Here is a 23,760-nt window from a genome sequence, read left to right on the forward strand (position 1 = left end):
ACTGCCTGATGCCTGGCAGGCACATGGGGGACATGGGAGAGAATTGCCGATACCCATATGTCAAAGAGCAGAAAGGGCAAACACAGAAGACCAGAGTGGGAAAACCACAGGTACTGTGATAAGGTGGAGAAGGAGTACGAAACAACCATGCAGAGATCCAGACTTCGCCAGTTCTGCTGATCACAAAGGATCTTATGAAATCTAAGAGTGACTGCCCAATCTCAAGAAACATTGCAAAATGCTTATATGACATTTCTTAAGAGAGTCACTTTATTTTCTTACAACTTTTACAGAATATGTAGTCATATTTATAACATAAATCAGGTAGACTTTTTACTAGGAAAGGAATTTTAAATTGGGGGATCAGGACAAAGGTAAGGGAGATCGCAGAAGGAATGTATTTGGGACTTTCAACACCAATCACAGTAACTCCACCCCATCATCTTGCATACAAAAAAAATCTGTTGATTAACTCCCATAAAAGCACTCTATCTATTGAGTCACTGAAGATGAAGAACTGCGTGAACACTACAGAGTTAACCACACTGCTTTCCACTACTGGAAATAAGATTCTTTCCCTGTCATTCTCATCAGCTGAAATTATGTTCTCCCCAGCAACTGCAGTGCAGGGCAAGTCTGGCAAGCTTACATCTGAAAGACTGAGACAGTTAAGCGTTAAGTAAGAGAACACAAATTAACGTCAACTGCTGATTTTCCCCACCACTAGGCTTTCTTGTAACAAAGACTAAGAACATTGTAATTAACTTTGCTCATGAAATGCTATGTTCTAAAGTTGGGCCTAATTAGATGCAATATAATTCTTGCCAGCAACAGATAATGTGTGTCTTTCATCAACTTGGGTGATTGGAATTTATTCATGTTTGGCAAGTCTGCATAGCACAAATTATGTTTACCCGCTGCTCCACAAACAAGCATGGTGGCTCTTTTAGGTATGATCCCTGCATTTGGTATTTTATGAGAGAGAAATGTGGCTTTCATTTTAGAATGAAACTTTGTAAGAGATGAACCCCTCAAGCTGCAAGGGCAAGAAGAGGGAATAGCCCTAAGCATAGCAAGCTCCTGGCCCAGCACTAGCTTTCTATGGTACAGACACATAACAAGCTTGAGGGGAACAGCAAAGGGATATGGAAAGAGGGAAGAAGGCACAGCTCCGCAATGATGCTTTTCATTATAGCAGTAACAACAACAACTAAGATCTATTGGTAAGCACAATGCCTCAAGGGCAGTGTGAAAAAGCCACATGAAGAAATGCCAAAAACATCCTCAAAGCTTCAGTAGGACAATGGAGGCCCAGGCTGATGGTAACTCTCTTCTAAGTTAGTGTCTTCTGAAGTTAGTTTAGCTTGAAATACTTCATAACTCCACCCACTATCAGCTAAAGAGAAAACAAGGAACAGAACGGGGATGATGAATCACGTCAGTGCAAGCTCTTATTTTTCTATTTCAAATAAAACTGAGGCTTCATGTCAATAGACATATTTTCTTTTCCTTTGTGGTTTTTTTTTTGTTTGTTTTGCTTCCAACCAAGAACTTTTCTCCAGGGCTCAGCGGTGGTAGATGATCTCGAATATCCCAACCCTTTTCCCACAAAGAGAGACAGAAGTGACCTCCCCACCTCTGCAGGAGACAAGCAGTGTTAAAGATCCAGCTAAGGTCTCAAGATTACTTTGCCAGAGTAGTCCTGAAGTAGAAAGAAAAATGGTAGGCTGTCTCCTCTCTTAATGTCTTCCCCTACCAAAACAGCCCAGGAACAAACAGAAAACTGAACAGAAATGCAGGTGGAGAGGAGGGGTGTTAACACCGTAAGTTCTATAATTTCAAGTTTCCCCCTTACAACCCAAAGCTGCAATAAATCACACATTTGATAAGGATTAATTGCATGGAAAACCAATTAAGTGGAGAATTATGAGTGTCTGAAAAACTAGAGAAGACCCTCTAATTTCATTATAAGGTCCTGCCCACATGCCTAATGAGTTACAGTATTCAACAACCAAGGTTTTGATGTCATGTAGCAGGCACTCAGTCCTAACTGTAGATTCTTAGCATATTACATGCCTTCCACCCAACCATTCAGTGTTAATTATTGTTATAGGTGTTGGATTTCATAACCAGAGCTCCTAGTCCTCTCTTTAATAATTAGTGTTGTGCAAATATTTCTAACTTCTGTAAACACTGCTATAAGAGATTGTCTAAGCTAGGCAGTCAGCTAGGCTACTGAACTCTGGAAAGTCAAATCATTGTGTTCAAAAGGTGCAGAAGTTCCATCTGTCTGTATCCTCTGAGTAAGACAGAAGCCAAACATTAGTAATTTTAAACTCCTGAATGTGTACCAATACTACTAGTCAGCTTATCTAGTTTTGTCATACTTTAGACATCTTGAGTTGATATCCAAGTTTGAAAGAGTCCAGGATAATGCCTAATGTGACTATTTAAGGATATTTTAAGATAAGTAGTAGGTTAGTTTTGGAACTTACACTTATGCGTGTGTGTTTGAAATGACTCATGAAGAGACTTAAAAATTCACATCACACACACTATGAAGGAATTTAGTACATTGCTGGTTTAGCCTTGCATGTTCAGTGCGGCAGCACTCTGGCAAACATAGGGAACATTTGCAAGATTTACCTTATTAACCAGACAATAGGTATGACCATCACATACAGCACTAGTAACAGCCATATTGGGTATGAAAAGATTACAAGCATATAGACTAGAAGCCAGGTGTTAAGACAGTGTTCATTAAATTTGTTCAAAGTCTCAGAAAGAGGTGACTTGCTCTAGCAAGTAATCCTCCCCATAGAGGAAGGGACTTGATGACATCAAGTTGGGTGGGAGTGTTGATCTGCTTGAGGGTAGGGAGGCTCTGCAGAGAGACCTGGACAGGCTGGAGTGATGGGCTAAGGCCAACTGTAGGAGTTTCAATAAGGCCAAATGCTGGGTGCTGCACTTGGGCCACAACAACCCCCAGCAGCGCTACAGGCTTGGGGAGGAGTGGCTGGAGAGCTGCCAGTCACAGAGGGACCTGGGGGTGTTGATTGACAGCCAGCTGAACATGAGCCAGCAGTGTGCCCAGGTGGCCAAGAAGGCCAATGGCATCCTGGCTTGTATCGGAAATAGCGTGGCCAGCAGGGACAGGGAAGTGATCTTACCCCTGTACTCGGCACTGGTGAGGCCGCACCTCGATTCCTGTGTTCAGTTTTGGGCCCCTCACTACAAAAAGGACATTGAATGACTCGAGCGTGTCCAGAGAAGGGCAACGAAGCTGGTGAAGGGTCTGGAGCACAGGTCGTACGAGGAGCAGCTGAGGGAACTGGGGTTGTTTAGTCTGGAGAAGAGGAGGCTGAGGGGAGACCTCATCTCCCTCTACAACTACCTGAAAGGAGGTTGCAGAGAACTGGGGATGAGTCTTTTTAACCAAGTAATGAGTGACAGGCCAAGAGGTAATGGCCTCAAGTTGTGCCAGGGAAGGTTTAGACTGGATATTAGGAAGCATTTATTTCCAGAAGGGGTTGTTAGGCATTGGAATGGGCTGCCCAGGGAGGTGGTGGAGTCCCCAGCCCTGGAGGTGTTTAAGAGTCGGGTCGACATAGCGCTGAGGGATATGGTGTAGTTAGGAACTGTCAGTGTTAGGTTAATGGTTGGACTGGATGATCTCCAAGGTCTTTTCCAACCTAGGCGATTCCGTGATTCTGTGACTTGCCTCACCCATATGTAACAGGAACTCCAAGATCGTGGAATGTACCTCCCTACCATCACTGCACCTCCAGAAAGCAAGTTATTCTCCCTGCACCTCTTTGGAATATCTACTTCTGATTTCTCTTTTCTACAAGGAGATGTTCCTTTGTATTTCTTAGCTGGGTATTCAAGGTGACAAGCAAAACCAGCAAGGAGATATAAACATAGTCTTAAATATTTCACTGAGTGTACTGTACAGAAACACTTATTAAAAATCCAGATTTGGGGTTTTTGTTCATTTCATCTCCATAAGATGTTCATTTCATCTCCATAAGAGCATGGATTTGGCAATATTTAAGTTGTTTATTTCTATTTTCTACACTTACTTCCTTTTGCAGCAGGAGACTTGAAGGAAAAAAAAAAAGGCTGCTTTGAAGAAAAACCTACCTAGAAACAGAAAAGTTAGAATCCATGGAATAAAGTGAATAAATGAGGATTGTACTGCATAAATTCAAATTGCAAATTCCTGGAAACAGTGGTAATGATCGAAAATTGCAATGAATATTCTTGTCACATTAAACTATCACCATTTCTACTGTTAATAATGTAGCACTCCCACCACTTCTAACAGATCAAGAGATGCATATAGCAAAACCTGTTTCCCTGCACCTGGTCTGTATATAGTTGTATGTAAAATGCAGTCAGTTTTCTTCTTTAAATTGCAGGCAAAGTAACTTGGATGATGTAACTTAAGAACACTCTAAAACCTTCCCTTATTCTCAACCCAGAAATGCTCACAAGCAGCTGAAGCATGCAATGTGAAATAAAGCTGGTTGAAAGAAGACAAGGGAATTGGTTAGGGAATAGGGGCTTCTTGGCATTGCTTTAAACCATTTCCTGTTCACCCTTGTAGAGTGTAATATAGCCCTAACAAAATACATCTGACCTCACTCTTTTCAGCTGCATTTTAAAAAGTTTTAAAAGCAACTTAAATATCAGATTGCACATTCACAAAGTAAAAAAAAAAAAAAAAAAGGTTATACATATTATTGCCTTTGTCTTTCACTAGGACAAGTTGGGTTTTTGGGGGTTTTCTGTTGGTTTTGTTTTTGTTTTTGTTTTTAATTTAATGAGAGCTCTGATTTTCCCTGGGAGACAAGGTCAACAGACTAGGGCACTTCCTGTCTGCAGCAATGCCGTGTGCTTGTGCAGACATGAGTCTTCTGACAAACAACTGATTTATTTCAAAGATGGGGTCATTACAATCATGGCATATAGCAAGATCACATTCTTTCCTACTTGTTTTGCTTAATCACTATGGATTACTCAAACATACTTGAAAAGAAGATGTATTTCAGCTGTGTGTGAAAACTGACAATTCATCCAAAATCCCACACACACTGGAAACAGAGGAGGCGGCAGCATGTTCTCGGTCAGAATGTGATCATGCATTGACAAAAACTGGGAGGAATCCTACTGAAAACAACTGAGGTATTAAAACATAAAAGATTTGGTCCTACAAGGTCCGGAGTACCTTGTCACCAGGAACACAGGCCTCTACTTTTCAGAAAAGATCATTAAGGGAGACCACCATCAGGGCCATTTGTGGCTTCCATATTTAAAATCACTCCTCAACCTTACTGACAGAAGTGTCCATGCAAACCTCATGCAGTCCTATTGCACACATACGGGACAAACTCAAGTGCCCTGCAAGGAAGGTCAGATCTCCACCAGCATGCAACAGCAGCACCTCAGTGAACTACCCACATATTTTAAACAGCAGGAAACTCAAGAGATGGAAGTTTACAACAGCCAGCAGACATACCAAGGTCAGAACAGTCTGAGGAGTCTCAAGCTATGTAGAGCTGAGAAAGAAATTAAGCTGGGCATGGTAGATGCTGGTTGTCTCCGCTTATGAGACTTCACACAGCCCCCATGTTTCCACAGAGCACTGCGTAATTACTTTTCTATCCACAACAATTACCCCATATAAATATTCTTACACACCTCTCCCTTGCTTTGAAGATGATGTGGACTAACAAGCCCCTGCACAAGATTACGGAAACTTGCATTGAAAGATGAGGGGTTGAGCCATTCTTCCAATCTTCTAACCTTTCCTTGCTTTACTGCACTAGCTTGGCAGTTACGCTGTTCAACTAGCAGCTGAAGTCAATTCCAATGGAGACATTTACAGTATCTGTTCCCCTCCTCCTAAATGAGACAGTACTAAGTTTGTTTACAGCCACCTTCAGTGCATGTACAAGCTACTTAACAATGGTTAATTGGTTTTTCTTATATCAAAGAACATCTTTTCATAATTGTGTTTGCTGTATGTACAGAGAGCTAATGCAATCCTACATTCATAGAACTGAAGCTACTAAGCACTATATGGGTTATTTACAGACCAAAGAAAACACAAAAAACTTAGTGTTAAAAACAGAAACATAAATCTAAGAAAATTAAAATGCTGCCTTGAATGCAGTCAATAAACCTATGAGAGTGATCCAGGAGACAGAAGAGGGGAATGAGTGCAAGAATTGCCATTGCAGAAGAGCAGGAAGAAATCTGTCATTAAGTAATATTTATATATAATTTCTAGATAGCAGGCTTCTTTCTGTTGGTTTATAGGCGGACATAACCCAACTCACCATTGCAGGAAACAGGCAACTTAGCATTTCAAGAATAAATTATAAAGTGACTTGACCAGGATACATTAGAGAAAAAAGAAAAAAAAAAAAAAAGGCAGATTATAAATCTAAATTCCAGGCATGGAAACTCCCTTGTAGGGATTGGGAAAAAGTACACCATGGCAGAACAATTACATTCTTATGCTACCAGAAGAAAAACACTAAAAAATGCCAAGTACATTTCAGCTACACGTTAACTTACTAAACTTGCCTTCCTGGTCCCTGAAGAACGCTTACTTAATGTTCTTCCATTTCATATCAGAAAATCTCAGATTGGACTTGGTGCCTTCCCTTCAACAACACCGCACAGGTACAAAAACTAGATACTATGTATTTTACAGGCTGAAACAACAGCCACAGCTGCTTATTTGTCTCAAACTGTGCAATGAATTAGTGAATCAGAAGAGCCTGGAAACAAGCTTCTATGGCCAGAGGATAGTCCCATGTTCTCCCAGCTAGTCTAAATTAAAAAATAATAAAGGAAGTTTAGTATTTACCACCTAATATGTAATGACTGAGCAAGAATTTACATTTAAAAAATGAGAAAAACATACCATACATTATCCCAAAGTCCTAGTCAATATAACAGAAACTGATGGTCACTCTTCAACCCGCCTGAGGAAATTTACCTGCAGCCATTTTCCCCCCACACTGCTCATGTTTCCAAAGTCCCATTTACTACATCACAGTTTAACAAGCAATATAAATACAAATTACTTTCTCTCTCAAACAATCCTCTAATGAAAGCAACGTTACTCACAAACATAAAAAAAAAAATCCAGCCTTCATCTGGTCTCAGGCATCTTACCATCATCTGAATAAACGGAGATAGCTGAAGAGCACCACAACAGGAAATTTTCAAGAGTTTTTTGCTCTGACATTAATCTGAGCTGATGGTCCTCACAAACACATGCGTAACACAACCCTCCTCTCGAGAGCACACAACATGCTAAATAACCAGCACAGCAATCCAGCTGAAGCGAGACCTGGCTTGCAAACAAGGAACATACACTACGAATAACAAAAGCAAAACACCCTGAGCAACTTCAAGTTTACAAGCAAACAACATATGCATTAAGAAGTGGTATTCACTACTGGAAAAAAATTGCTGCCCAAGACGAAACCTAGGGCAGCTTCTTGCTGTACAGTACTTAACATGCAAAGCCCTGTTTGCAAGACCTACTCCAACATAACAGCAACGATGCACACCTCCTGCTTGTTGTACTTACCACACTTTGACACATGATGGGAGACAGTTGTGAGGCAAATGCAGCAAACACAGACAGCAACAGGCTGTTTGTACCAGGACAAGTGGGACAGAAACATAACTGGGTGGGCAACAATAAATCCACAAAAATCCCACCCTTAAGTATGCTATTACTGTGCCAGTAAATTCAGTTAACACACTCCAAGACACCTAGAACTTGCAGTCCTTCTTGAACAACTACATAGGGAATAAGCACATGATATGCTGTTCAGGTTCTCTTAGGCACAGCCAGAAGAATTAAAGAGAAGTGTCCAGCTTCCTGATAAACACATAGAAATAACATGGTCAACACATGGCCCCCCACAATATTCTTCTCTCTAAACTGGGGAGAGATATGGATTTGATGGACTATTCAGTGGATAAGGAATTAGTTGGATGGTCACATCCAGAGAGTAGTAGTCAACAGCTCAAAGTCTGGATGGAGATCTGTGACAAGTGATGTCCCTCAGGAGTCCGCACTGGGACCAGTACTGTTTAATATTTTCATCCATAACACAAACAGTGGGATCGAGTGCACTCTTAGCAAATTTGCAGATGACACCAAACTGAGTGGTGCGGTTGACACGCTGGAGGGAAGGGATGTGCCGTCCAGAGGGACCTGGACAGGCTAGAGAAGTAGACCCATGTGAACTTCATGAGGTTCAACAAAGCCAAGTGCAAGGTCCTGCACATGGGTTGAGGCAAGCCCCAGTATCAATACAGGCTGGGGGATGAAGGGATTGAGAGCAGCTCTGCGGAAAAGGACTTGGCAGTACTGGTGGATGAAAAGCTGGACATGAGCCAGCCATGTGTACTCGCAGCCCAGAAAGCCAACCCTATCCTGGGCTGCATGAAGAGAAGTGTGGCCAGCAGGCTGAGGGAGGGGATTCTGCCCCTCTACTCCACTCTCATAAAACCCCACCTGCAGAACTGTGTCCAGCTCTGGGGCCCCCAACACAAGACAGACATGGACCCACTTGAGCGGGTCTGGAGGAGGACCACAAAAGTGATCAGAAGGATAGAACACCTCTCCTATGAGGACAGGCTGAGAGAGTTGGGGTTGTTCAGCCTGGAGAAGAGAAGGCTCTGGGGAGACCTTATAGCAGCCTTTCAGTACTTAAGGGGGTTTACAAGAATGGGGAGAGAGTTTTTAGTAGGCCCTGCTGCAATAGGATAAGGGGTAACGGTTTTAAACTAAAAGAGGGTAGATTCAGACTAGATATAAGGAAAAAATTTTTTAGGATGAGGGTGGTGAAACACTGGAACAGGTTGCCCAGAGCAGTGGTAGATGCCCTATCCCTGGAAACATTCAAGGCCAGGTTGGACGGGGCTCTGAGCAACCTGATCTAGTTGAGGATGTCCCTGCTCAATGCAGAGGGGTTGGACTAGATGACCTTTAAAGGTCCCCTCCTTCCTAAACCATTCTATAATTGTATGACATTACAATGGCCTTTAAGAATCAACCTCTGAATGAAGTACACATTTATTACTGATTAAACAGCTTCTATACCTGTATTTACAAATCACTGCCTTCAACCCAATCCCCTCATCTCCTATTAAAAGGGGTGTATACAGATTTATAATTTCAAATCTGATTGCATTACTACATAATGTCTTTCCCCATTTTGTGCATGTTGAAAAGAAGCAATGAAGGCAAAACAACTAAAGACATGAATCTAACAGTGCACTAGCTTCTCCTCACTGACCTACCACATACCTTTTCTTAATCATTAATAAAGTGTGCATGATGGAGCTTCCTGTTTTCAAAATGCAGCAATTTTTCTGCAGCTGGGGTGTGCAATAAAATTGCTCACAAGCAGTGCATTCACTAACACTCCATAAGCTCATGCTGTTGCTTACTTCCTGGAAGATCCCCGAGTTCACATACATCTCAAGTGGTGCATTTCACTTAGTCTTCTTGTACATCTACAAATGACAGATCTGAAGTACACATCAAAAGGGGAAGGTCACTGAGGGGCTGCCATTGTTCGTACTGAACAGAATCACATCATATCATAAGCAATGACACCCACCCCCAAAGCAAAAAAAAAGGGGAAAGAAACCACAACAAAAACCCAGCACACTCTAGACCCTAAAAAGAAGCCACTATGGGATACCCTGCCAATCTGAGCATCCTCAATGGCCACATGTATTTCTATGTTAGATTCAGGGGAAATCCATGCCTTGCTGGAGCCCTGCCATATGCTTCCATGGAGCCAGCATTTTGGTTCTTGATTCAAAGCTCAGTGAAGCAGACTGAAGTCTTTCTTCTGACTTCAAAGGGCACTGTTTCAGTCTCTGGATAAGCAGACAGGTTACCCAAGTTTACAAGATTCCTAAGAGGTTTCCACCACACACAGCAAAGTAGTAAAGATGAAAGAAAAAAGGTATGCACCTGTGAACAGAGCAGACTAGGTATGTCAGTCACATGCGTATGCAGTGATAACCACATAATTTGCAATGTTATTAAAACACCTTTGCTTCTATCATCATCATCAAGTCAATGCAAGTGTTCTGGACAGTTAACTGTATATTTCATCTGAGATATGCAGCATATCTTGGGAATGAGACTCCTCAGACAGCTGTAGAGCAGTAAATTTAGCTTGAGTTTCAGATTATGCTTTGCTAGTTGTATCACATCACCTCTCAAAATCTAAATAGTATAAAGTAGCACCAGTGTTAGGCATTACACCAGAATAGCACTGAAAGAGGTTCCTACCTCAAAATACTTCAAGGTAAAGTATGAAGTTCACGTAACAAGCAAAATACAGGCAAAGTAGAGTACCTGTGGTAAGAATACATGTGAATACAAGCTGCGAGTCTAAGAAATGAAGACATCCTGCAGCCGTAGCTAAGACATTCAACTATGATGGCTTTCACTGTCACAAAGTTAACAGTATTTTTAAAAGCTTAAGGCTGCAGATACTTCTAGATAGTTTAGGTCCAGAAGTAGGAAAAATAGCTCATTAAAAAGCTTTTCACATGTCAGAATACCTACACAAGTCCAGGCAGCTATACTACTAATGTATTAGCAAGGACACCAATGCTGGGCAATTGTCTTACAATCAGAAGAACAGGACTAGAAAATATTGCTGGAATAAGACAAGTAATACATCTATTTCAGCTTATTAACGCCTCAACATTTGTTGTCTGCTCATATAGGCTCCCAAAATATAAGCATAGGATGAAAAGGCCCAAATCTGCAATAAAATAAGACGTATACGTGTTATATTATTTAGATAATACTACAGCACCTTTTCACAGCAAATCGGTTTTTGTTCTTAGTAAAGCCAAGACAACAGTCTTCAAACACAAAGACTGGACCATTCATTAAATCCTCTCCTTTACATGAGTTTTAACTGACAACTTTGATGGCTGGACAGAATTTTTTTTTTAATCAGATTAGACAAGTATTGCCAAAAAGAGAGAGGATATAGTGTACCACAGTAAGAACACACAGACTGTTCATTTATCATATTTTCAATTTATTTTACTTTACATTTAAACCTTATTAAAGATAAACAAATAAATGAAAAAATTACAATTGCTTTTTTCCAACTCTTCCAAACTCAGGCCTTTGAACTTTTGTGCTCTGTTTAAAGGGACACAAAAGACATGTTTCTACACAACAAAGATTCCTTTCTTGTTACCAATATATTTAAAAATACTTTTTCCAGTTGGAATATGCCAGTTTGCCTTTCTTCTTCCTAAGCACCCCCAGTTCATGCTGCTTAATGCTGGTATTTGATTTAGTACTGAACTGTCAACAAACTGGCTAGCTTCAAATTGTGGTGTTTCTGCACTTATCTGCTACAATTTTGTATATTGCTGCCTGTAACTATAACTATAGAGTTTATCTCCATTTAAAACAACTTTGTAATGGGAGGGTTCCTCTTCATCTTTGCAAATGTTTTACATACATTCCTTTTAATGAAGGATCACATGAGGATGGCCAAACCAGCCATCTTGGCATGATCAGAACACAGATGCAAAGTGTTCAGCTTGCCAGGCACCACTCGGGCTGGCAGGGCAGACCAGTGTTTGTGGCCAACCAGTGACTAATCGATGTTTCCTTTCACACAGCCTCCAACCCTTACTCCAGCTCTAGATGGATAAGCAAGCAAGGAGTCTGGAATAACAAAGTTGACAGGCCTAGGCAGGCAGCACCCAGGAAAAGGAGTCACCTTTCCCTTTTCCCAACCTGTATTTACTGAAGAATCATTAGCCCCATGTCATTCTGTGTCAGTAAGAATATGACTCTAGGGCCAATAATAATGGGAGATATTATTCTTCACCTAATTCAGGGCACAAGCATGGGTGGAGGTGGAAGTCAAAAGGAAATCAGTGCAGGAGCTGCAAGTCATTTCCTTAGGGCAGTGATTCTGGGACAAACACGGGTGTGGAATTGCAGAACCCAGATGAGCGCAACATGCTACCAACAGGACAGAGAAACTGCAAGTGGGTGAGTGAGGTCAGCCCTGTAAGTTTGACCTGACACTGATTCATCCCCAAAGCTTCTTCTGACTTCAAACACAAGGGTTTAATAGCGTTGCACTTGCTGTGCAACTACATTATAAGACTGGCTGATTAGGACTGCAACTGTCTATGATCAATCCAATCTCTGGGTGAACACTGCACACTTAACAGACATGGGACTAGAACCAGACAAAGGAATCATTAATTTATAACTGACAATGACATTTTAGTACAAACTGACAAAGACTGGCTGGGAACCCAACCAAGATGTTCTCTGCTATACTCCAGACTATAATCCTGTTTTAGGAAATAACTATGTGTTTATTCAAAGTAAGCCAACTCCAGCCCAGGTTTCTCTACTATAATTCCAAACACCACAGCACAGTTCTCATTTAACCTATTCCCGTTCCTTTCTGTCCCAACCATTTGGAGATCCTGCAGGTTTCTAGAATATCTGCAAGTTACTTTGCCTCAAACACTGCCAAATCTATGTACTTTCCCACCCACAGACAGCTGATCAGCAGGCATCCCACAAGTTATTTCTTCTCACAGAACAGTTACCAAAATAGTAACTCTAACCCTACAGCTTCAACTGTCCCTCCTCTCCCCTCCCTTTCAGACCTGTTCTTTTTCCTTTCTGTTTTCCCCCACCCTTATCTATTGGTCTTCACTTGCCTCTGTTACATTTTCCTTCCACCATATTAAAAGAGATGCTACAATATGGGCTGATATTGGCTCCCTCAGAGTGCTCAAGTGCACCAGAATTACCATCCACCTCAATAAGGTAATTCTACGAGTACTCTGAACACATTCCTATTGTCAATAACAAAGAAAAGACACTGCCTGATGGCAAGAGGTTCACACTGAACTAACTACAACAGGCAGCAGGTCTTACTCTATGTACTACTATAGGACTCAATATTTTTAAATTCTTTACTGCACAAAGCATTTAAGCTTTGGCTGGAAGAGCAAGCTGACTAGAGCTGAGCCTTATGTTGTCCGGAACTGGAGGCATTAAGTCAAATAGCTCCAGAGCAGAAAATGGGGTGGAAGATAGAACCCTTGACTCCTGACAGAGGGAGGAAAAAGCAGGAGCCATGGCACTTGTTTCAAGAAGGAGAGAAGGCTAAATCCTCCTTCCTCAAGAAGAGGTGATTGAGGACAATCTATACATTCCAGAGATCAAGTCCTCCCCTACACACTGTATAGTGGAATCAAAATTTATTACTGAAGAACACAGTAAACTGAGGGAAAGCTGCAATCATGATGATGTGTTTCAGGCCAATTTAATTCAACACCCAGTAAGAGAAGGACACCTAAATAAAAGGAAGTTTCAGTAGTACATTTTCTAAATAGTTAGGTAAAGATGTCAGACAACATTGCTATTTCACATTTTAGCCAGAGTAAACTCTGTATGTGGGGTTTTTTGTCACAATTACCCTGAAAGAAAGTAGTACACGCACACTGAGTGGATAGTGCAATTTTCAACAACCCCATGCTCCTTTTTAGGTTAATTGTAGTTTTCAGTGGATAAAAGAATTTAAGGGCTGTTTAAAGGAGATCTCGCTTTATTATTTTTAAAGTTGCCCCACCCAAGTTTTGTTCTCCCACACATTCAGTCCAGAGCACATGGGAACACAGTGATTTCAATGGAATGTATCCCAGCAATCTTTCTGTTCCAGACCCCCATGTAGCTTTTCATACTTTAAAAACTGTTGAATGGAAGCCTACTTAGAACACTGGGCATTAAAAAGTAGTGCCAAGCCTTAGCACAGTGTCTAGATTAAGACTGAGATTTTATACTACAACATACCTAACTGCCTCATCATTTTGAGATTTATGGAACAATGAGTGCACCACAGGCCAAAAAGCAGAATTTTCACAAGAACTGCAGACTTTTCAACCCCCGCGTGACAGTACAACAAATAGGCATTTCCAGAAATACCAGAAGTTAGAGCTGGCAATTAGCATTGGGAAATCCCAGCTCGTCTTGGCTCTGCTTCTGACAATAGCTACTTTTGCTGCTGAACTGCACAGTCAATTCTCAATTTTAAAAGACACTCTACTTTTCTAATTATTCAGTACTGAAGATATTTGTTTCCAAATATCAATTCTAATCTTCGTCTTGTCCAGTCAACAAGCTAACAATTAAAATAAAATTTGTCCATTGTCAAATTGCAAGGCGTGTTTTTCAGCTGATCTTCAGTACTCGCAGAAAATAGTTCTAAAACTTTTCAGTTTTCCCCTACAGGTAGGGAAGATGAAACAATCCAACCCATCACAGCCTTGACACATTATGCCTTTTCTAGAGTAATCAAGAACACAGTTAAAACCAAACCTACCTAAACATCACCTAAGTTCCTACAATATCTTAGTATCAAAGAGGTAGATATTTAAATGTGTGTAGGTGCCTAAAAATGTTGATGAGTATCTTGTCATATTTAAGAAGGAGACAAAACATGTTTAGACAGGTTTAGTATCTTTGCACATTTGAAAATACACTCAGCCCTCATCTGCCTGTTTAAGATTCTAGATGTTTTTGAAGTCAGGCCACAAACTGACTAGTTATTACAAAAAACACTCAAATCTCAAATATTAATAAGAGGCCTAGTCAAACATCAGGAGCACTGTTTTTGTTTTAATTGGATTATTTCAAACTCTGCTTTTCCAAGAAGAAACAGTGAAGAACTTCTGTCTTAATGGGTGGAGATGTTCATTCTCTAGCATGTGAATAAACTACAGACAGTCTACAAACAAATTCAAGCTCTGAAGTGATAGCTTCTGATACTACCACACCAACTCTTTCAAGTGTTACTGTAATAGTCTCTTGCAACAACTAAAACAGTCATCCTTTTAGGCTGTCAGCTTCTAGGTGTTACTAATAACAGGTTTTGAGTTTGGTAACGAGGAACAAGAGCTGAAGAAAAAGAGAGAAAATACAGCAAGAGACTAGTTGCTTTGTCAAGACCTAAGTCCAATTTCTGTTGCTTTGTCTACAGACTCTTGAAGCGTGCACATTCACTACTTAGCTTCCAATCTCAGTATTTGTTCCCACCTAGGCATCCTGTTCACAGATTTACGGTCTACAAGGATCCTCCTGTAACCACACATCACTCTTTGACGATACTCATTTATGACAGAGCGATAAATCTCATTCCTCCACACCAAATACACATGTTCACATGGCAACAGTCACTCCCAGGAAGGATTTCACAGCGGTTAAGTATGTCAAGGAAAAAGGATTCTCCAGTTAAGGGAGTGCACACGGAGAGCGAATCAAGTGAGGTACAGGGGAGCTGAGCAGCAAAAGCATGAAGTGAGGAGTCACCCCCCCATCTAAGAAGAGTCATACTCCCATCTCTCAGCTGTGGACTATATCAGTTCTGCTAAATATCAGAATTAGGAGTCTTATTAACTTGTGTGTTCCTGCAACAATTCTGCTGGTGTGCCCATCCCTGTGCTTTTTAGGTCAATAAATTCAGGGTGTGATTTGACAGTGCAGCTAAGCCAAGCAACAGCTACAGAAAGGGATGTCCTCCTGCTCCTCCTACTTCCACCATTCATCTCACAGTTGACCCTACAGTGAGACAGAGTAGGGAGTTAATCAGCTAAAACTCACCCCACAAAGTAATTTTCCATCACTTTATGTCCCTGAATTGGCTCACTGCAGGGTCAGATACCCTTAAAACCAGAAGGACAGAGATGAAAGAAGAGGGAACAGGGACACCTCTTTTGCAAGCTGTAAGACTGGTGTAGCTACAGCACCAAAGCAAAGCCCTGCAGCAAGGACAGAGACATATACACAAATATCAGCAGTTGTGCCCACTTTCAATTCAGCCACTCCAGAATAGCCTAGAGAGCTTTAATACACCAGTGAAGTTTCCTACGCAGTCTTCATTCCAGCATACAGTTTTATGTTATCAGCCTTACTACTGGAGAAGTGTTTGTGTAATTCCTATTTCTCACATACACCTTGAAGACTTATTCCTACTCCTCCGCCTCTTCCTATTTTTTTATGCTAACAGTGAGGCTAAAGAGAAGGGTATCATTCTTTAGCCCAAGACACCTTCAGTTCTACAAAATAAGACATTAAAGACTTCCTCCAGAAAGAAATACAAGTAAGGTGGGATGAGTCCTTCCATCCTTGCTGACTTTACCCTTATCCCCAATTCAAAAGCAGTTACCACATCTTATAAATTGAGACACAAATAAGACTAATTCCAATTAAAACCACCTCCTCTTCCCCCTCCTCACAAATTATAGCTAAGGGCAGCTTCTGGAAACTAAAGAGAAGGATAATTCTGCTTGCTTATCCTGCACAAAATATAGAACAGCTCCTGTTGGCTGTTTTGAATTATGCCCTTAAGGTTTGGCTTCAAAACAGAGGAAACCAGACCGTCATGGATTTAGACTGCTGTGCTCTTAGAGCTGCATATCTAAATTTTAGGTATCTGAAAAATCCTTTGTGGTCAACTTTGTCTCCAGTCAGTAGACAGCAGTAGTATCAAAACAGCAATTACTTTCAGACTCCACTTGGTTTTGGGGAGAGGCGTGAGCGAGTTATCAAGGATAGATAAGTACAGAATAAGTGAACCAGTGCAATTTATTACAGTGGGTGGACTAGCTACAGCAAGATCTAGTTGCATCACACATGTCACTTAGCCTTTGCTCTAGAGCAGCAGCCCAGCCAACAGGCACAAAAGTGTGAATGAAGTCATCCTAACACACAGGCACACCTAACTTCCATAATAGCAAGTGTGTTCATATATTAGCCAAGGGACTGTTCTCATTACCCAAGCAGATGCCTATAAAAAGTTTTACTGGTGTAGGTGAACTCAAAATAGCAATTGCTGATACTCGTTGCAACAGGAGCAACAATATCTGATCACAAAATTCTAGCAGTTCTAAACTGAATGGCATATTCAGTTAGATGAGACACCAGAGCTTTATGACATTATTTGTTGTGAAGTGGCACATGACACTGTGCCACTGGCTGATTCAGTCTGGTGACTAGCAAAAGCCAAACACTGCTTAAATAGTTAAAAAAGCTTCCCTCTGCTACCAAAGGTCAGTTGACATATTTATATTATGTCAATAATACACAATTATACCTCATTTGTAGAGGTAGTCTTTTTAGACAGCTCTTGCTAAACTGAAGGAGCATCCACCAGTGCTGCTGCTAGGAAGCCAATACAGCAGCTGCACCAAATGTTAAAACCTGTAGCTCAAAAGACTTTCTAAGCAGTAACCAGCACATCTGCAGATTACAGCACAACAGCATCTCTACCTTCTTCACAGCTACTGAAGTGCATTACTAGCCAGCTAAAGACACCATTCTAACGGTGTGCCATGAGACCATCTTTACATCAAAGCATAGCCTGTACTACTCCTGAATGCAGGGTGTCATTTTATTCCCGAACATCAAAACTTCTGAAGAGGCTCCATTTTCACATTCAAAGCATCTTCACCAAATATTGTTGCTCTGGGACCCAGCGCGAATCTGGCCATGACAAACAACAACACATCACTTCTTTCAAAACAGGGCAAAAATTCAGAATGAATGGTGGAACATACAGATCATGGAGATTTGTCACGAATTCCACACAAAATCTGGAAAGTCGGTTAAACACAAAGTCACCTATTTCACTGACTGCTCGCTGTGCTATCAAATAAGCATTAACATGAATGCATGACAAAAAGCTGCAATGAGTAGTACGAAAAGACAGACAAGAACAGGACTGGACTACAGCAGTTCCGCTGCTCCAAGGGAAGTACGCTTACTATACAAGTTCAAGCCTGGGTCTCCACTTATACTACTACTGCTAGCAAGAAGCAATGTATGACGTGCAGCCTAATGTCTCTCTAAATGCAGTTCTGAAGAGTCTCCTGTAGGAACTCCATATTTATGTCCATCATCCTTACTGCTCAAGCCTCATATTCACCTCTCCTCTCACACTAGAATTGATAAGCCACAGCTGCCCTAATTGCACAGCTGGTTCCTGTATTCTTGCTGACAAAGAAATCCTGTCACAGACTGAGGAGACCTTTTGTTAAGTGCTCAAACACCACACTGATAAGAATGGTATTATGCTTAGACGGAAATATGATTGGGTAGTAAAATCCTTACTAGGCTTAACCCTATACCTGGAACAAAGTTTCAGTCTAGGCACCAGCACAATCTAATGGAAGTTCTGCAGACACCACACACGCGCATGATTCAGTTATGGAAAGCAAGGTAGTGAAATGCTATTAATTTGCATAACAGACAATTGCACTCCAAACAGAAACAGCCTACTCCATACCATACTCAGCTGTTGCTTGGAAAAAGTTTTTCTTTTCTGTAATTCATTAACCTACAACCTTATCAAGGTGGGAGTGAAGAATTTGTTTCCAGCATGGAAACCAGCAGTCAAACTGAGCAGAAATACTTACGTCACTCTTCCTGAACTTTGCTTTTAAGCTCTTCATGCTGATCACATTCAACCTTCCAAACCTTTAAGGAGCTTTTTATCCTTCTTCAATATCTAAACAAAAAAGAAAGAAAAATAAGATTCCAACTTGATACCATTCAGTTCAGTGGCAGCCAAGTCTGAATTGAATTTGCATACCTATATCACCCTTTGAGGATTTAGCCCTCAAGCTCTAAAAAAGATTAACAGCCAGCTGAGGGAAACTTTCTGTTTATCCAAATTTAAAAGCAAGCCTAAGTCTGACCACAGCAGAACAGAACAAATCTTTACCAAAAACTCAAGTGTGTATCATGTTGTATGAGCTACCTCTCAACATAATTAGGTCACCAACACATTCATACACGTAGCAGTTCATACACCACCTATGTTAACATTATATCAGGGCAGCTGTTTCTAAAGAGTGAAAAGCAGAAATAAGTATGCAAAATCATTAATTAAAACTTCACTATCCTACAACCGTGGGTCTGCACTGGGAAGCAGAAGTACCACCACTATTGTATGTACAAGTCTAACAACTAACCAAAGTCAAAATTACACTTAAACCATGCATGACACATACTAGGACAGCTCAACACAACATAGTACATAAAACCATTTGAGCAAGAATGAGGTTATCACTAGAAGAATTGTTTTACACTCTTCCCCATAAGAAGCTGTATGTGTATTCTTGAAGTCATCGCTGGTTTTAATTTGACAGTGAACTATCACAAACAGTCATGCTCCCACTTCCTTTCAAGTGAAGAAAAGCAGCAGTTGCACAAACATATACAACTAACATTGCAGACAAGCTGCAAGCTCTCACAGGGGAACAGGGAGTCAGTGCCTAGGGCAAAGTCTCCTGCAGAAAGCTTCAATATACCACACATTACCGATCCAAGACAAATGTAACAGTGAACAGCATGTTGAAGTAGCATGGCAATGTGTTTTTTCCTAGAGCACTGCAGAAAAACATAATGAAAGAACAACATACACCTGGGACTGGCCAAAGCCATCTATGCAAAAATGTTCCAAATTTCTAGTTTTACAGTATGCTCACTGGAATAGCCAGTCACTCTCATCTACAAGTTTTAGCTGCTATACAAATTCCTTCTGAAGGAACAGTTTAAAGTAAAGGATGTTCAGCTGTATAAACTTCCTCCCTCCACCCTAGAAAAAAAGGAGAAAAAATATTACAAGTTTAGCCAGATAAATAAATAACTGAAACGAGGACTGGAGCATAAATTCAAATAGGTCATGCAGGGTCACTAATGGTTCACATCACTCTACAGAAACAGTAGATTACAGTTTGATAAGTGAGATTCAGTTGTTTCATAAAAGAAAATCATTATTATGAAGCAAGTTGCTATGTTATACATGATCACTCTACTACGCATTTTAAAACGCAACTACGCAGTATACGCTTGGCAGAATATATATGAATGCTTCCACAAAATACAACTCGAAGTAACATTCAGGAGTAGCAATTAGTGCTAAGTAAACATGTCATTTAGTTCAACCCCATATTTATCTGACAGCCACTCAAGACAAACACAAGCACATTTCTTAAAAAAACCCCAAACAAACAAAAAATCCCATATACTACATACACACAAATACATTTCCCACAGAACACACACCTCCAGTACTGGATGGGGTAATTCTGTAGGCTGTTAAAATATCATTAAATCTAATTAAATGACTGAAGTCATATCAGATTCCTGACTGCTTTCAGGTATATGAACAAGGGGTTTCATTCTAAGTTCTTGCTTTTCGTCTCAAGCAGAATGGGCTTGCGGCATTTTGTCTAATTCCTTAGCATGCAAACGGAAAAGACAAAAAAAAAATATAAAAAAAAAGAAATCGCAGAAGCTTTCCACTCCCTGTCTTAAATGACAATTTCTTACCTTCTTCCTGGGCTGAATACAGTATTTGCAAATTAGTAACAAAAAAAAATTAAAAAGCAAGTTTTTAACAATCGAAATGAAGGAATTGCTCTTAGAGAAGCTTACCACTTTATTTCTGCTACACCTACTCAAACTTTGGAGAAAGTATTTAAATTGCACAACAGCTGTCATAACCTGCACTGGAAAGGAGTCTGAACCTCAGCAAGAGCCCAATAATCTCCTAAATCATTCTCTAGCAACACCAAGGACAACGAGCATTGCAAAGATCAGCAGTGCCAGGGTACAGACAAGACAAATACCATTACACTTATCTGGCCTTTACATACCAGGCCAGCAAAAAAAAAAAAAAAGAAAAAAGAACAAAAAAGAAAGAAAATGGAGGACAAAAACCCAAACTCTTTTTAACACTTTTGGGAAAACCAAAACAAAACCACAATTTAAAGGAACTTTAAAAGCTGAGAAACATCATACAATATCCCACAAAATCCAAAACTTAACAATAAAAACTTAACTTTTTATTTTAAAACATAAACGTATTTGACTAAAAGAAAAAAAAAAAAAGGTATACAGTTTAATTACATCAGTTAATAAAATATAAAGAAATCCTGTGCATGGGAAACTGAAAATAAGAAATCTTTCCTCACATACAGATTGCCAAAGAATTGTGTGCTATAGGCTGTCTTTCCCCTTACCACCCCCTCAGCATTTTTGGCTCCCACAAACAAAAGTTTTGTTATAGCTCCCATGAAAAATAAAGTACTCAACTACAGGGCTATGAGAGAGATGACAACTCCTTGTAGGTATGTGCACAGAACAGCCGCAAAGCTGCACTCTCCTCTGTGAGGAACCTAATTAACAGGATCTACAAGCACTCCTAATATGCTACTTTTTCCCATTTTGAGGAAGGAAGAAGGGAGGTGAGCTGTGTTTCTATTAGAAGCCAACTTATTTTTCCCACAGGATACTTCACCTCTTGCGTAAGTGCGTTTTATACACTGAATGGGAAACTGAAGTCCTCAGCATAATTAAAAAAGCATGCACAAGCACACAAAAACAGCATTATCAAGTTTAGTGTGTGTCACATCTGTATTTTTTTCATAAAGAGATAGTTAAACACAAACACTAAGATTAGAGCTTGTGTATCATAATGCCCATAATCCTTCAGCTGTAGAGATAAAAACCCATGAAACGGTGAGGGCTGCCTTTTCTTGACACTGTTTAAATGAGGAAGTCACCTCTCAAATGGTGTAATTATTGGAATTGATGCAAGAAGAGGTCAGCATCCTGATTCAGCAGAGCTCTATGACAACTGTTCATTTGCCATAGAGGGGGATAAAGGAAATGCCATTAATACACTCCTGTTTTACAAGATAGGAAACAACTAATAGAAATTCACTAGGGAGCATCAAGGCACTTCAAAACTGTATTTCTGCAAGATATCACAGGTATTAACAAGAAGCAATCTCTACTAATAGTGGCATTTCTCCTCTTTCAGTACAAATGTGATAATAAATACTGAGCGCTGTCATTTTGTAGCTGCAGCAAGTTAGCACTAGAGAAGAGCTTAACTCCAGGGATTCTAAAAGCTATGCTGATCACATGCTTTTAACCATTAGCTCCAAAATTTAAATATCTAGTTCTCTATCTCATCTTCCTTCAGCTTAATGTTAAGAAATAGCTTTCAGGAATACAAGCCACTGAAAACATCTTTAGATTGGTGGTAAACCTATCTAGTTAAAACAAGAGACACTGAAGTGGTGGTAATCTTCAACCTCAGTAATTTCATTGAAACTGTGTTTTAATACACAATACAATCTTTAAACACAGGAAACAGATTAGGATAATCTTACCCACTGATTTACAGTGAGATTGGTGCAAACCACAGTAAACAACAATACTGACATATTTTTTCCTTTCATTAAATTGCATTAAAAGCAGAGCAAGGCCTTGCAAACAAGATTACAATTAATTCCTTGAGTGACCAAAGATCCAGTGATGCAACAGTAAAACAGCCTTAGTTTTACTAAGTAAAGCTACAAGTTTACAGTAAAACCATACACTATGCACACTATTCATGCCAGTGACAGTTAACCTTTACTGGTAAGTGCTGAATTCAATTAATCTAGGTGTCAAAAATCTTGCATGTCTTTCAGAACACCCTGAGAAGCCTCCATCTCAGACAGTGCTCTTCTTGCTCTTCTGCAGGAAAGCACAATTCATGTTGTCAACTCATTTCCCCTTCCCCTCCCAAAAATACTTCAAAAATTTGTTTTAACTTTATGAGGTTACAGAAAAGAACTAGAGACTCCATGCAATATCTGGCAACATAAAGAGAAAAAAAATAAAAAAGAGTCTGGAAGAATACCACTGCTGACATACACTTACATCTTCCTTTGTATGAATACACCTACACTCACAGTGGAAAATAAGGGGCCCCAGAAGTGTCTTCTCCCAGAGCACAACACCACCATTTATTGTCTGGATGATCATTTTCTAAATCACAAGCTGTGCTCTGACCCAGAAGCACAAGCCTTTGCACTGCCAATAGCCAGAGGCATCCACACTACTAGCATCTCTTCTGCTGCCCATCTTCAGTAACCAACTTCTCAAAAGCTTCACATGCCTGAGGTCGCCTGACCTACTATCCAATACCAAGAACATGCCCAAACCTGGGCCTCCTTAGCATTGCCAGAACCACAGGACCACCTGGAGGCATTAGCCATTGCCTAGCCTCTTTGGTTGTTTGCACATAAATGCAGCAAGCCCATGCTGTCCTAAAAAAATCTACCCAATACTTCATCTCTGACTACCTTCTCATTTCCATCCAGCTGAGCATATTCTTCTCTCTATTGCTCAGGCCAAAGCAACAAAGCATGTATGATGTGACCAAAAGCAACGGGAACATTTCCCTACTCTTTATCAGCACAGCTCAGTTTTTCCATCTTGAGTAACCCATCTTCCTATCATAGGAAAAGACAAATGGAACAGAATTTTTTTAAACTTAATGTCACCTATAAAGACAAATAATTCTTGGCTTGGTTAATCTATTACTTACTAATGAAAACACACTGAAAAATGCACTGAGAAGCCCAAGCACTACACAAGAGTGGGAGTGATTTATATACAGTTAATCCCACTCTAAACAGAATCAGACATCAGAGATAGCAAGGGCCTTGGGTAACTTAGCACAATCCCTCCATCCGTTCACAAATCACTGGCAGGGATGTGCTGAACTGTACAAATTCAAGCATTTGAGCCCAAAAGTTAGGGCTCCATAGATATTGCATCACTAACAAATCCAC

The 23,760-nt window shown here is 40.3% G+C and overlaps 1 protein-coding gene across 8 annotated transcripts in view; it reads right to left on the reverse strand.

Annotated features, from left to right (window-relative positions):
- The window catches only part of RAI14 (retinoic acid induced 14), a 90,549-nt gene that overhangs the window by 62,008 nt on the left and 4,781 nt on the right, over positions 1-23,760 (reverse strand). For all 8 annotated transcript variants that reach the window (XM_074855952.1, XM_074855951.1, XM_074855950.1 and 5 more), the window contains exon 2: positions 18,538-18,629. In XM_074855952.1, coding sequence (XP_074712053.1) covers positions 18,538-18,573 — 36 coding nt within the window. In that variant the 5' untranslated portion in view covers positions 18,574-18,629. The remainder of the gene's footprint in view (positions 1-18,537; positions 18,630-23,760) is intronic.

This window comes from Strix uralensis, chromosome Z, assembly GCF_047716275.1.
Source record: "Strix uralensis isolate ZFMK-TIS-50842 chromosome Z, bStrUra1, whole genome shotgun sequence".
NCBI classification, from domain to species: Eukaryota; Metazoa; Chordata; class Aves; order Strigiformes; family Strigidae; genus Strix; species Strix uralensis.